The 11,183-nt window shown below is 34.9% G+C and overlaps 1 protein-coding gene across 1 annotated transcript; it reads right to left on the bottom strand.

Annotated features, from left to right (window-relative positions):
• LOC132849230 (butyrophilin subfamily 1 member A1-like) lies at nucleotides 1–11,183 on the bottom strand. The gene is made up of 8 exons (XM_060875489.1): nucleotides 10,670–11,183; nucleotides 9,577–9,942; nucleotides 8,511–8,789; nucleotides 8,148–8,255; nucleotides 6,901–6,927; nucleotides 4,707–4,733; nucleotides 3,704–3,730; nucleotides 1–652 (listed from the first exon to the last, which is right to left on the bottom strand). Exons 1-8 carry the CDS (start codon nucleotides 11,181–11,183, stop codon nucleotides 105–107), a joined length of 1,896 nt encoding a protein of 631 aa, XP_060731472.1. The 3' UTR covers nucleotides 1–104.

The following is an 11,183-nucleotide window of genomic DNA, read 5'->3' as shown; positions in this document are numbered from 1 at the left end:
ACTTCCCCACAGTAAATAACTAATAAATAAACAATGAATATCTGAACAGCACTTCGAAAGGGACTATGTATTTCTTATGGTGATTAAATTTGTGAGGTTTAAATTCATTCAGTTTTAAATACAGGAGAGATGATCAGTGGTGCTGAATTTTTACCTTCATCATTTAAACCAGGACTGAAGTATGGATAGAGTTTCTCAGTGAAAGACTGACCAGTGAAAGAGTAGATATCGGAGCTGGACTTCACATCATAAAAGGAGACCAGACCCTCCTCATAATCCACAAACACCCCCACAACCTCCACCTTCTCTCTCAGTGTGAGGGGAACATCAAGATCAGCATAAGCCTCATACTGATTGTTATTCCTCAGTACCACAGTCCAGAATCCATTCTGAGGATTCAATGTAATCTGCCCCTTCCTGTTAATGTTCTCTCTCGCGACACCTAATGACCAGTCAGTTTTCCCTCTGACCTGCACCTCATAATAAAATCTCCCTGAGGAGAAACTCTGCTTTCCCAGAACACATGGACATGTATTAAACCTCTGTGGTGTATCAGGGAGATTCTGTCGTTCGTCTCCATCTCTCACTTGTTTTCCATCAGCAAACAGGATGAGATCGGGATGAGCTGTATCAGGATCCAGAGTCACATCCACTGAAGGAAACACACAATGTGTGATATGAGTAAACTGTTAAACAATATTAACCTTCCTACAACCTGGTGTCCACATACATGGACATCATATTGCATCTAAAATGCAAGCCAAACCAAAGCTCGAGTCTTAGGAGGTTAAATAATATTGATTTATAAAAGTATTTGTAGAAGATCTTTTAATCATTAGTATTTAGTATTTATTATAACATACAACATACAGGTCCGTAGCCAGCCTATTGGGTTTGGGGGGTGGGGGGGGGGGGGGTCTTTTAGGGGGACCTTCTTGCAGTTTTTCTCCTCCTTTTGTATTTAATTATGAGGTTCAAATACCTCATTTTGGTGACCTTTTATGCACTAATTTGTGCTGGATTAGTTGTCTGCTGGTATCTTAATGAGCACACTTTTTGATGCACCTAAATTATTTACTGCATTGTTGCTTCCTCATGTACCACCTTTGCCAGTCCATACACAGTTCATAAGTTTAAAGACCACACTAACAACAGAATAGATTTAATGAACTTTACGGAAGTATTAATAATAATTATATTCATCATCATTTCTTGACTCTCTGTCAATGCCTCTTTGCTTGTTGCTGTATTTGTCTTGACACTTATGGATTTAGTACACTTGTCAGTTCCAATCTTGTTGGGTGCAATTTGGAGAATATGTTACATGTTTCCCATGTAAAGAGCAACTCGCATGGTGTATTTAATCTATTTTGACTTATTTAAGAGAAACTTTGAGACTGAAAAGTTTTAACAAGCTAACCTAAATAGAACAGGAAATGAATGTTTATTGTATGTATAATTGTAATAGTAATGAAATTGCCTCCCTGGGACGTAACAGTTATGTAGCCAGTAAGTTATGAAATTACCAAAATAGTACGTAACTGGACCGTACTTGGTTATCTCACGACGTTAGGAGACCGTAGTGGCAACGTAGTGATTTGGTACTGTAATGGTAATGAAATGACCTCCCTGCGACGTAACAGTTACGTTGCCAGCTGGTAAGTCATAAAATCACCAAAAATTACCAATAAATTAAGTAACTAGTACGTCGTGTGTTCACTGGGTAGGCATCGTAAATCAATTAATATACTAATCATTCCAGATAATTTACCTCAAGCGGTCCGCTTTGAAGTTCTCAGAGGAATAAAGATGCGCACCAAAGGAGAGAAGCATTTCCATTGGCTCCAGTCTGCCGGTATTGGCCAATCACAAAAGTCGATATTGCACAGCCAATATCACTGAATATCCCACTAAGTTTTATTATTATAATGACGCTACATTTATATGGATATTATATTGACTTATTATTATATTGTAACAGTTCCACATACACTTAAGCACTATTATATTGTAACAGTTCCACATACACTTAAGCACTAAACGACGTTTGAGTTAGAATTTTTTTTCAGCCAACGTCTGTCATTTCATGTATGGATTCGGACGGGACTAATCTCTGTGTTTATTATGGAGGTAGGAGTGTCTGTGTTTTACATGTGGGCATTGCACAAGACCACATGTCCAGGATGCGTGGATTGCGTATGGTCATGTGACCGATCAATAAACTTGAGTACCGGTGCGCTAGGGTTAATACGGTAGTTCACGTTGACCAAAACAGACGTGTTGACCAAAACGCGTTTTGGAAAAAACATTTTCGGCAATCACAGACATTCGCATTCGGACGGGATTAGATTTCTCAGAGGAGCGCCGATTTTGCTGAAAAACAGTAGGTAATTTGCTCTGGAATTTTTACACAGGTCGTGTGAGAAAAAGACAGACATGGCAGATTCGGACGGGATTAAAATCACAAAGTACGTCTGTGAAACTGAAATTTCTCTAACGAGCCCCTGTAAAACGAGTCCCGTCCGAATAGGGCTTTTCTCACCATTTCAGATTTGTTCACCCCTCTGTTTGACTCTCTGTTTATTTGGATTATTGTCTGTTTTCCAGTTTTGTCTCTGACTCTCATGATTTATTTTCTGTCTGAGTTTTTCAATAAACATCTCGGCAAATGTTTCCTCTTCCATCGGATTCCACCTCTTAATTACAGATATAAACATGGGTTTTGGTAAGAAGATCACAATTGTACACACAAACACTATGATGCGCTGGTAAATTTACTCACACACAAACACACCTCAAACAGTATCAACAAATATCATACATCAAATAGATGTCTTTAACGTTTAAAAAAAGGGGACAGAAAAGCTGAAAAAGATATTTCCATCACCACATTAGCTATCTTAGCTACCTGATCCAGACACCATGTCACTCAACACATGAGAAATGACATATTCCTCAAATCATCATAATTTTTCTTTTTGACTGGTGGCACATTGTTGTTAGTTTCAAGTTATATAAAATAAAATAAAATAAAATAAAATATAATATAATATAATATATATACTGTATATATATATATATATATTATGTAATATTATATAATATATATATATATATATATATATAAATTACTACATTGCTGATAGTAGCTGGATTATTTCTAGCCCAGTTTACCATTAAAAAAAAAAAAAAGTTCAAGCATGTGGTTGTAATGTGGGGCAATAAAAGCCCTCAAAGTGGGCAGTCAATCAGAGTGGTGAGAAGAACCCCTCATCCTCCATGAGAAGCAGAAAGGGTATCTTAAGATACAGCACTTACAGGTTGATACGGAAATTAAGTTGGCACTTAAGTTGACACTTAATATCCTCACACAGACAAACAGTGAGGATAACATTCCCTGAACCTGCTGCCCCATTCAAGCTCCCTGTGCCCTGCTCTTCCTGGCTTGGAAGCTGCTGCCACAGAGTTACTCACTAAAGACAGCATTTCTCACCGAGCCTTTACTTAAGAGACTTTATTAAAATAGCACCTTTTCACCACCAGTGTCTCCGATGTGTCTGTGCTCTTACCGTCACATTCACAAGTCACTACACATTTTACCTGCTACATTATATATTTTATAGCCATTAAATAGTCATCTGCCGAATTTTAGGATCTGGGGCTTTTAAATGTAAAGAAGATGAAAATGTTAACTTTTTCTTACCCGAATACTGCTTCTTCTTTAATAACTCTGTGAAAACATGTAATTTAATGACAAATTAATGTAAATATGTCCAAATCCAGTGACATGAAACAAAACACAATACATACACTAATGTGCAAAAAAGATTAAACAAATTATTATTATTTTTTTAATGTATTGCATTTTTTTTTTGTAATGCTTTTAATACTTGTATTGTAGCTTATTTCAGTTAATGTTTGTTTTAGGTGTAAATTGGAGGTAAAATGTTGCTCAGTTTGGTTAAGGTTTGGTGATTGACTTGGCCAATATAAAACCTTCAACTTTTTCCCTGATTAAGTTTTTGCTGGCAGTGTGTTTTGGGTCATTGTCTTGCTGTACGCTAAAGTTCCTCCCAATATTACTGGGTGAATTTCTCTGTAAATTGGCAGACAGAATGTAAACATCTGAATTCATTCTGCTGTTACCATCCTGAGTTACATCATTAATAAAGATTAGTGAGCCTGTTGCAGAAGCAGCCATGAAAGCAGAAGTCATAACACTATCTCCACTATTTTTCACACATGAGCTCATATGTTTTAGATCATGAGCAGATATTTTTTTTTTCCTTTCCGTCACTTTCGGTTGTTGATGATGTTACTGAATGCTGTTTTGGGGTTTTTCTTCACAGCTCTCACAATGTGTCTGTCATCAACTGCTGTTGATTTCCTTGGTCTGTTCCCTGTCTAGCTATTACATCAGTACACCAGTACTATGTGATTAAACAATCAATCTATCAGGGTAATTTTAGGCAACAAGGAACATATATTAGTTATGTTTCAATCATTTGTTATCAATGATAACAAATTATATTGTTTATATATTAGTTATGTTTTCAATCATATTAGTTATGTTTCAATGCTCACATGTTTATCAAATTCCAGTTTTCAGTGTAGAGCAAATTACAATTGACTTTACAACCCAACACTTTCAGTCAATATTACACTCACAGTAAATCCTAGATTTTTACAAACTCAGATGTAATTACCATATTCCACACTCAGTCTCTGCAGTTCTGAAAAGAGAAAAATATTAATATTAGAGATCTAGTAGATGGAGGATGGATATATATTGTAAAAATGAACATTGAACATTCTGTACCAATACACTAATACCCCAAAAACTAGGAACAGCAAAGATAACAAATCGGATCTAAACTGTTTCCAGTTGCGCACTAAGTAGAAGAAACAAGAACATTGCAGGCTGCAGGCGTGTTGAAATAACACAGTCTAAAAGGATGACCGTTGCACTACTTGTGCCATGACAAGATTAGAGGAAGTCACGCACAGTGGAAGACACTACACACACACACACACACACATACTCACAAACCTTTTGTCTACCTCAATGTATAAATAGACACATACTACATCACATCCAACTAACTCACTCTGTTCAGACTTAGGTCGGGACAGACTGACTTGCAAGAGTACTGAATAAAGAAGTTTGATATTTTACAGGACTCTGCTGCGTTCTTCTCTGCAACTTAGGAATAGTTCATTTGAACTATTATCTCTGATTAATAGAATAGAATTTCGACCACAATATATAAGTGGATCTGATTTGTTTCTTTGTTCAGTTCAGTCAGGAATTATTTGTAGCAGCATTTACGTATGATTTCACTAGCATTTACTACCACATTTTTGTATCATATTTGCATTTGGTGTCCTTGGATGTCCTTGTGAATCACAAGGGCTATAGATATAGACCTCAGTTTTAGTTATAAATGTAGAAAATCTGTTTATTGAATTATTATTTAGTACTAGATTGATCAACACTATTGTCATCTGTATAGATAGACGTCTATGTCAGTCATTTACAGTATTTGTATTTACTTTTAATCTCACACACACTTTCAGTTAAATGAGAAAAAATGGGGCAATTTATGAAGAACATGATATGAATGACAGAAACAATAATTAATCTGTAGACTCAAAAGATTACCAGTCAAATATGGTGACTGGCTTCTAAAAATATTTGTAAATTCATAGGAAATTGTCTGGTTATCAGAGTAAACTAATAAAATGTCTGTGTTAGCTAAGCAAAAAATAGTAGCTAAATAAAAAAAGTAGCTAAATGACAAAATATGAAATCTTTTGTTTGTTGTCAACTGAAGTTATGTGTTTGTTTACAGAAGTCCTAAGACCACGCAATTGCTATTTAGACCCTGAAAAATGAAAACATAGAACTCTTTTTCCAATAATCTTAATTGTTCTGCTCATCCACTACCTACTACTTCAATACCAATAGTGAAACCTATAATAGTGCATTATATAAATCAAAGTCCAGCTTTGTATAGTTAGATATAAATAGTTGTTATGTAATAATTTTCAAGATGCCCATGATTTACATCTAGCAATGCAGTAAGTTATCCATCAAAAAGTTATTTTTTGTATCCTCCACTCATCTTGTCATTGCAGTTCATTTACAAATTGCCTAAATTTGCTAAAATTACTTAAATTTTCCTTAAATTAGTTTAGATGTTCAGGTATAATTACCAGCTTCCAGCATCTGTCTCTGCCTCTCTGAAAACAGACAATAATAAAATGTTAATATTACACTTTTTTGTGTCCTCTAGTGCAGGGTTCTTCAATCTTACCCACAAAGTGTTGATGTGGCTGCAGGCTTTCAGACACACCTGACTCCACTTTAATCAGCTCATATCCAGTCTCTGATATCAAGCAATGCCTCTTAATCTTCTGCATTGAAAGACTGCAGCCACACCAGACCTTTGTGTATAAGACCCCTGCTCTATTGGATCATCTGGCATTGGATTGTAATGGATTGTAATTATCTGTTTATACACACCAGTTAAAATGAAAGATATTTGTGTTTAGTGATCATTTAGTCATCAGTAAGAATAGTAGTCCATCTCAGACGTTTATTTACTACTGACCACACACACCCCAATCTGGAAAATTTCAGTAAAAAGTTTACATTGTCTTAAACCCCTTTTAAACATTTTTTGTGTGAAACCTACATCACTACAGCAGCCTAAACAACCTCACAAACTTTCTAGATACCTTTGTTACATTTATTCAGTGGGAACACATCTCTGAAGACACCTCTTACTATTTAACACATTTAATTATGTCTGTACGTTGGAGTCTGTTGATTGTTTTATAGATGTTCTATGTATAATTTGTTCAATACATATGAATATCACAAAAATTCTTCCTCACCTGTGGACTGCTTCTCCTTCTTTATCTCTGAGAAAAACACAATATTTTGTGTAAATATAAATGAATCAAAAACACAAATCAGATCGCAGATTACACAAATGATTGACAGATTGGTGGCTGTGTTGTGGTTTAGCTATAAAACATATAATGTGGGACACACAGTCAATTATCACCTGAAATTTTATGAAGTACAAGATTTTCTTCATCATCCACATCATCAATCCAGGGAGAAGGAAAACATTACTTGATATTGATAATAAAATTGATATTATTTATATAATTCTCATTGTTGTTGTATATTAAAATTATTTATCGTGGATTTTGTTAAAGAATATTTTAAATACTAAATAAATGTTAGAAACATTAATGCAAATTTAATTCCCATATCCTGAAATATTGTTCTTTTATTCCAGAAGTTTAATTAATTTAAAAAAAAGTTTTTTTATTTGAGTCTGTTTAATCTGTTTCTCTGCCCTGTTTAAAGTGATTAAAGAAGTGATTTATTTTAGCAGCATTTACTTGTGCATACACTATCATCATGCTATGTCTTTTTATGTCCTCCAGTGGACAACTGGCATTACAATGGCTGTAGATTGTGGATTGTAATTTTCTGTTAATACGATGGGAATAGAAAATCTATACACTCCTGTTAAAATGACAGATTTGTGATGTGATGTAAAAAAAAATCAAACCAAAACAAACCATTAAGAGAGTAATCAGTACTTGTCATATATTCCTGCAGCTCATTTAATGTTGCTGCATGTCTCTTAGAAGCCTCCATAGAGATTTTTGTCTTGACAATTTACACATTTTTGGAGGAAAATCCTGTTCTAAGTTATGTGAACAAAGATGATTAAATAAAAATTCTAAAGAAACAGCTGATCTTCATTTGGGGTTAATCAGCATAGTTTAATTGATGACAGCTGTATGATATTTACTTTTTAAAATAAGGTTGAAAGTGATTGGTTTATTCTGAAGACAGCCAAATTATAAAACATATGCAAATTGGTTCTTGTAACTTTTTTGTATTCATGTATTTTCCATGAGGTTTTCTTTTGTTTTTACTTATTTCTTTTAATAATTTTACAATTTCACAGGATGAAAAGCTTATTAAATCCATTGTATTCTTATGTACACTGTAAAAATGCATTATTATTTATTATGTTAAGACTAAAATGGCTGGGCTTTATAATCTGCAGTATAACTTAATCTTGTGGTGTGATTAAATAAAGTTAATTAAATTGTACCTTCCTTGTGATAATTGCAAACAATTGCAGTTACGATCAATCCAACAGCAATAAGACATGCTGAAACTGAAATCCCAACAATCCACTTCCAAGCATCAAAGACTTTACCTAAAATGAAAACACATTTACCACATCACAGATATTTTAAAGGAATTCGGTTAATTTATAGGTACAAAGTGTATTCTTACACAGAACAGTGTTGCACTATTGTTAATAGCTTAAATAAAAATAACGTCTAAGTTTACATACGTAAATGGTGTTCATCAAGCTCATGTGTCATTATTAATTACCTTTATCTGTAATGATTTCAGTACAATGTAACAATCTAACAAGCATAAAGGTTTTACATTCACAGACACTTACTATTGATGATAATCTCTGTCTCCAGCATGTGATGTTGTTGCTGAAGTTTGCAGTAAAAACTGTTAGAGTCGCTATAATCATAAACATTGATGTGGCTTTTCACACTGAAGCCCTCAGTGTCTCTGTGTATCTGTGTATCTTCAACAGTCAGAGTGACTCCTTCTCTGTCCAGCCACAGAACATCAGGTTCAGGGTTCCAGCCACTGGACTCACACACTAGATTAATCCCTCCTGAGTTATCAAAACTCTCCATTGTTATCACTGGGTTGCTTCCCTGAGCTACAAACAATGAAGAAAAAAAATATATATAAGCTTTTAATGATACAAACAAACAAACATCAATTAGAAAATAAACATAAATATTAATGAAACATCTGTAATATAATCTTCCCAACAGAGGTACAACACTAAATACTAAAAACAAAACAAGTCAAAATTTTTGAAATTGCAGTTTGTCAAAAGAAGCATATGAAACTGGTTGTTTGTCCTAAATCTATTCTATTTAACGTTTATGTTTCTATATCTTTTTATTTTATTTTGATCTACATCTTTTAGCATTTTGTTAAAAACATTATAGTAGTATAGTAACAATATACTGTATGTGTATAGTATAAATCTACATTTATTGTAATGATCAAATATGGCATTTGTGTTAGGCAAGTAATGTTAGGTAAACAAACTAATGATTTAATTACAAACAATTATTAACATTTATTACCAGCGTTTCTATCTGGCTCTTTGTGAAAAATCATTATGCATAAAAGTGCTCTTTTTCTAAAAGAACTGTGTGATGAAATGTCAACATGAAGCAGTATCTCAAGGGAATTAGAATTATTTGTATGATAATCAAGTCCTTTGATGATCCTATGATAATAAATGATCCTGCAATATGGATCATTTAATCACCCGCGGGTGATTTATCAGAAAGTGGACTCCCGCTCTAACATCTGGTCAAATGCTATAGATTTATGTATGCACAAATACATTAATAATGTTAAGCGATACAAGCATTTTTATGTAGTATAGCTTTTACTGTATAAACCTTCAGTGCAAAAATTGATCTTACCCTCTACAATGACATTGACAGTGATGTCATCGGACCAGGATTTGTCCTCCACAAGACACTTATATTTTCCTTCATCAGAGACTCTGAGATCTGAGAGTTTGAGTGAAGCATTGCCTTTCTGTAGCTCCTCTTTAAACAGTGATGTTCTTCCTCTATAGGATTGAGCCTGACCTTCATTTTTGTCTTTATGATCCCTATAGAGATGCAGTAATGAGTCTTCTACATAGAGTTTGAACCACTCCACTGTCATGTCCACAACACTTGTGTTGGGTTTGATAAAACAGGGCAGAACCAGATCTTCTCCAACTACAGCAACAAGAGGCTCTTCTGGACCAAACACCTGTAAATGCTCTATATTGTGGGGATTAAAATATCAGCAAATATGGTATATCACTATATTTTGTATACAGTATAAGACTGACCTTATTTAATTGTATACCTTATTTTTGAACATAGAGGCAAGTTTTCTTTACAGAAAACACTTGTTTTTGTCAGAAAAAATCTATAATATTTATATAAGGTCACATTAAAAGGATTACAGGTCATTTATGGCAAACATTAAATTAACTTTAACATGTTATAGTTAACTTTATCAGAGTCACACTGTTCTGGTGGATGACTGATGTTGTATTAGATACAGAGCAAATTAAATAGTGAAAACATAATAAACATATAAAGTAAATAGTTGACTGTGGCAATTTTAATAATTATGATGTAAAATAGATGTAAATCAGCAAATGAATTTAGTAAAATACATATATTATTTAAAAAAGCTTATCATTTTAAGTATTTTATAGTTAGCGCTTGTCATTTTGGTCATATTAATTTATGTATATAAGCAACAAAACTACACCAGGTTACGCATGTATCAGGGTTCCCTGAGAAGGGAACGAGGTGCTGTGTCAGGGCTGATCCAATTGAAATGCTTCTTTGAGGAAGGTGTGTTCTGAAGCTCTGTGTGCACACTCGCCAATTTAATGGCCCAGAAGGACAAGTGACAAAGTGATTACACGATTGCGGCTCCCAAAACAGACAATCAGAGAGGAGGAGTCATGCCACTAGAGTGGTAGACATAAGTCCTCAAGGCCCTTACTGGGCAAAGTAAATGCAGCCTCTCCAGCTCCTCTGACTGGACAACCCGCCATCCTGGGCACCTTAGAGACATATCCGGCCCTGGGGTGCAGGAGAGCATTGGACATGCAAGGGGCAATCAAAACAACCTGCAAATCTCCCACTCCTTTAAGGGAAGCCAAGACTTGGAGCAGAGCCATCTTCACAGTCAGAAACTTCTCAGAGGCTGACTTCAGGGGCTTAAAGGGGGCTTCCAGCAGCCCCCTCAGGACCACAGAGAGGTACCAGGAAATAAGGCACAGCCTGCAGGTAGGTTGCAGCCATCTGACACAGCGCTGAAAGAAAGAGATCAGAGGGTCAAGAGGACAAGAGGACAGGTTTGTTGCTTGCAACAATGGTTGCAATATACTCCTCAAAATTAGAGAAATGTGAGACTGAATGCGGAACTCCAGCACTGTACCGACCAGGCTTTGATCTGGACCCTGACAGTGTTCATTGCACCAGAAATGGAAAGGCCTCCACTTCAGAGCATACAT

The sequence above is a fragment of the Tachysurus vachellii genome, chromosome 7 (genome assembly GCF_030014155.1).
Source record: "Tachysurus vachellii isolate PV-2020 chromosome 7, HZAU_Pvac_v1, whole genome shotgun sequence".
Lineage (NCBI taxonomy): Eukaryota > Metazoa > Chordata > Actinopteri > Siluriformes > Bagridae > Tachysurus > Tachysurus vachellii.
Note: the sequence above shows the minus strand (reverse complement) of the source record. Positions and strands in the feature narration are given on the sequence as shown.